This window comes from Haemaphysalis longicornis, unplaced genomic scaffold, assembly GCF_048455015.1.
Source record: "Haemaphysalis longicornis isolate Haplotype H1 unplaced genomic scaffold, Haemaphysalis longicornis Haplotype H1 scaffold_3, whole genome shotgun sequence".
Classification (NCBI taxonomy): Eukaryota; Metazoa; Arthropoda; class Arachnida; order Ixodida; family Ixodidae; genus Haemaphysalis; species Haemaphysalis longicornis.
In genome coordinates, this window is record NW_027526335.1 from 176,512,738 (window position 1) to 176,515,025 (window position 2,288).

The 2,288-nt window shown below is 48.4% G+C and overlaps 1 protein-coding gene across 1 annotated transcript; it reads left to right on the forward strand.

Annotated features, from left to right (window-relative positions):
• Positions 1-280: 280 nt before the first annotated feature.
• LOC144173573 (acetylcholinesterase-like) lies at positions 281-1,875 on the forward strand. Its single transcript, XM_077701941.1, has one exon. The coding sequence runs from the start codon at positions 293-295 to the stop codon at positions 1,778-1,780; it is 1,488 nt and encodes a 495-aa protein (XP_077558067.1). The 5' UTR covers positions 281-292; the 3' UTR covers positions 1,781-1,875.
• Positions 1,876-2,288: the final 413 nt, after the last annotated feature.

Sequence of the window (2,288 nt, forward strand, 5' to 3'; positions counted from 1 at the left end):
TTTGGGGAGTCATTGAAGCCTTGCCATCGCATCTCGCTCTGTACTGATATGGGCTAGAGAGAAATAACGCGAATCTCAATTTCTGGCATTTGTTTGCTCCAAAGTAGAGGTGCGGTTCTGTTCTCGTCTATTATTTGCTGCGCTGGCTAACTAAGTAGACCTAAGCAACTTTGCTTAACCATGTAATGTTGATGGTCGAGCAAGGATTCCATCATACGGTTATAAAAATTAAACTGGCACTTTATTCCACAAAACCCTTCACTGTTTTTTGCAGATGGGATTAGCGATCAGCATGTGGAGCAAGATTCTGACACTGATGTTTCTGCTGACTGCCAGTCACTGCACTCAAGACACCGTGGAACGAGAGACGAAACTCGGGCGGGTTATGGGGCTACAGCTGGATGTACTCAACAAAAGAATCGAGCAGTACCAAGGTATTCCTTATGCAGAACCCCCTCTTGGTGCCCTGAGATTCCGTGCTTCAATACCTTTGACGACCTGGAACGGCACATATAACGCCACATCACGTCGCACAGCCTGCCCACAGCGGGGATTTTCCGGGATATCTGCGACGGGAATCAACTACACCGAGGATTGCTTACACCTGCATGTGTGGACACCCCACCGAGAACAAAGCCAGCATGTCGAACCTGTACCAGTCTTGGTGTGGATACACGGCGGAGGCTTTACGCATGGCACTGCGTGTAACCCAAACTACAATGGTTCTATATTATGCGCGAAGACTGGGTTCGTGATTATGTCGATGAACTACAGGCTGGATATACTGGGATTTCTAGATGCCAGTTCGGTTGAAGCACCTGGAAACATGGGTCTAATGGATCAGACGCTGGCTCTGGAGTGGGTTAAAGAGAACGCCAAGTTCTTCGGTGGAAATCCCCTCAAAGTGACCCTATTTGGAGAAAGTGCGGGGGCCATGAGCGTTCATGCTCATATGCTCTCACCGCTCAGTCGATACCTATTCCAGAATGCAATTCTGCTAAGTGGCACACTATACTCGATAGACTTCTACGATTCGCCGCAGCAGAGCCTGCAGATGGCCCAGCGCGTGTCAAAGATTGTGAACTGCTCGGACGAAAAGTGGAATTTATCAACCAACCCTGACGACCTTATCAGGTGTCTACGCAATGTATCAGTCGACGAATTACTATCAGCATCTGGCGAAGCTGCGTCGCCATACCTTGGTACTTTTCAACCCAGCTACCACAATAACTTCCTGCCTAAAGACCCCCGGACAGCCACGGAACGCGGTTTACTTCAGGAAGTCGACATAGTTCTCGGAGTGACATCGGACGAGACGTGTTGGGCGCTCACCCGTGCAGTAAGACGTGGTTTGTTGGTTGAGGACCTGGAAAGTGAGAACGCCACAACGATTCGGGAGGTCCTAGAGCGCACAATGGAAACGCAAATCATAAATATACAGCCATCGAGAGTGCAGCAGTACTTGGACAATGCGTTTAACAACAGCAACACGGCGCTTGTGCGCCAGTACCTGGATTACCTCTCAGATCGCATGTTCAACTGCCCTGTGCATTTTCTGGCTAACCGCCATGCCGCGCGAGGAAACAAAGTGTTCAGTTATGTGTTCGACCACAAGCTGAGTACGTCCAACTTGCCAACGTGGGTTGGCGCTCCGCACTCGAGCGAGCTACTTTTCTTGTTCGGGCAACCTCTGGCTGATGCATCGCATCTGGGGGACGACGACTACAACATCAGCGAGGCACTAATACGGATTTTGTCTTCTTTTGCTCGGACCGGGTGAGTGAGCTGGCGCTCCTTGTAGAAACGTAATGTGTCCTTGTCTTTTTTAGAGCACTGTTTTCCGAGAATTCAGCAATCCTGCTTGTAAAATGATAAATGTTTCTTAACATTCCGGGATTTCGGTAATGATGGCTTTTTTGGCAAAGAAAAATGCCGGAGCTGTTGAGTAGAAGTGGTTCCGAAATCTCCCCCCTTGTAAAGTATACGCCTCATCTTCTCTTGTGAGAAGGCTTAGTTTCACCAATGGGTGGGGCGTGGTCTCTTTTGTATACACAACATTTTACATTGATTATTTCGGCATTTCGTCTGAAATGGTGAACAGAAAGCTTAGCTCTGAAGATACGGGGACATAGGCAGGACAAGATTGTGTTTTACCGGTGTTCATGTATGGCTTACCTCTGTCCCCGTCTCTGCTGCGCTGTATTTTCTTTTGCTGATGATCTTAAAGGTACAGACAACTGATTTTTGTGGATACATGTTCGCTAGCTTATGCGAAATCCAGCGCTGTA

What these genes read in the sequence shown, in the direction of transcription:
- LOC144173573 (XM_077701941.1), top strand. Translation starts at nt 293, where the DNA reads ATGTGGAGCAAGATTCTGACACTGATGTTTCTGCTGACTGCCAGTCAC.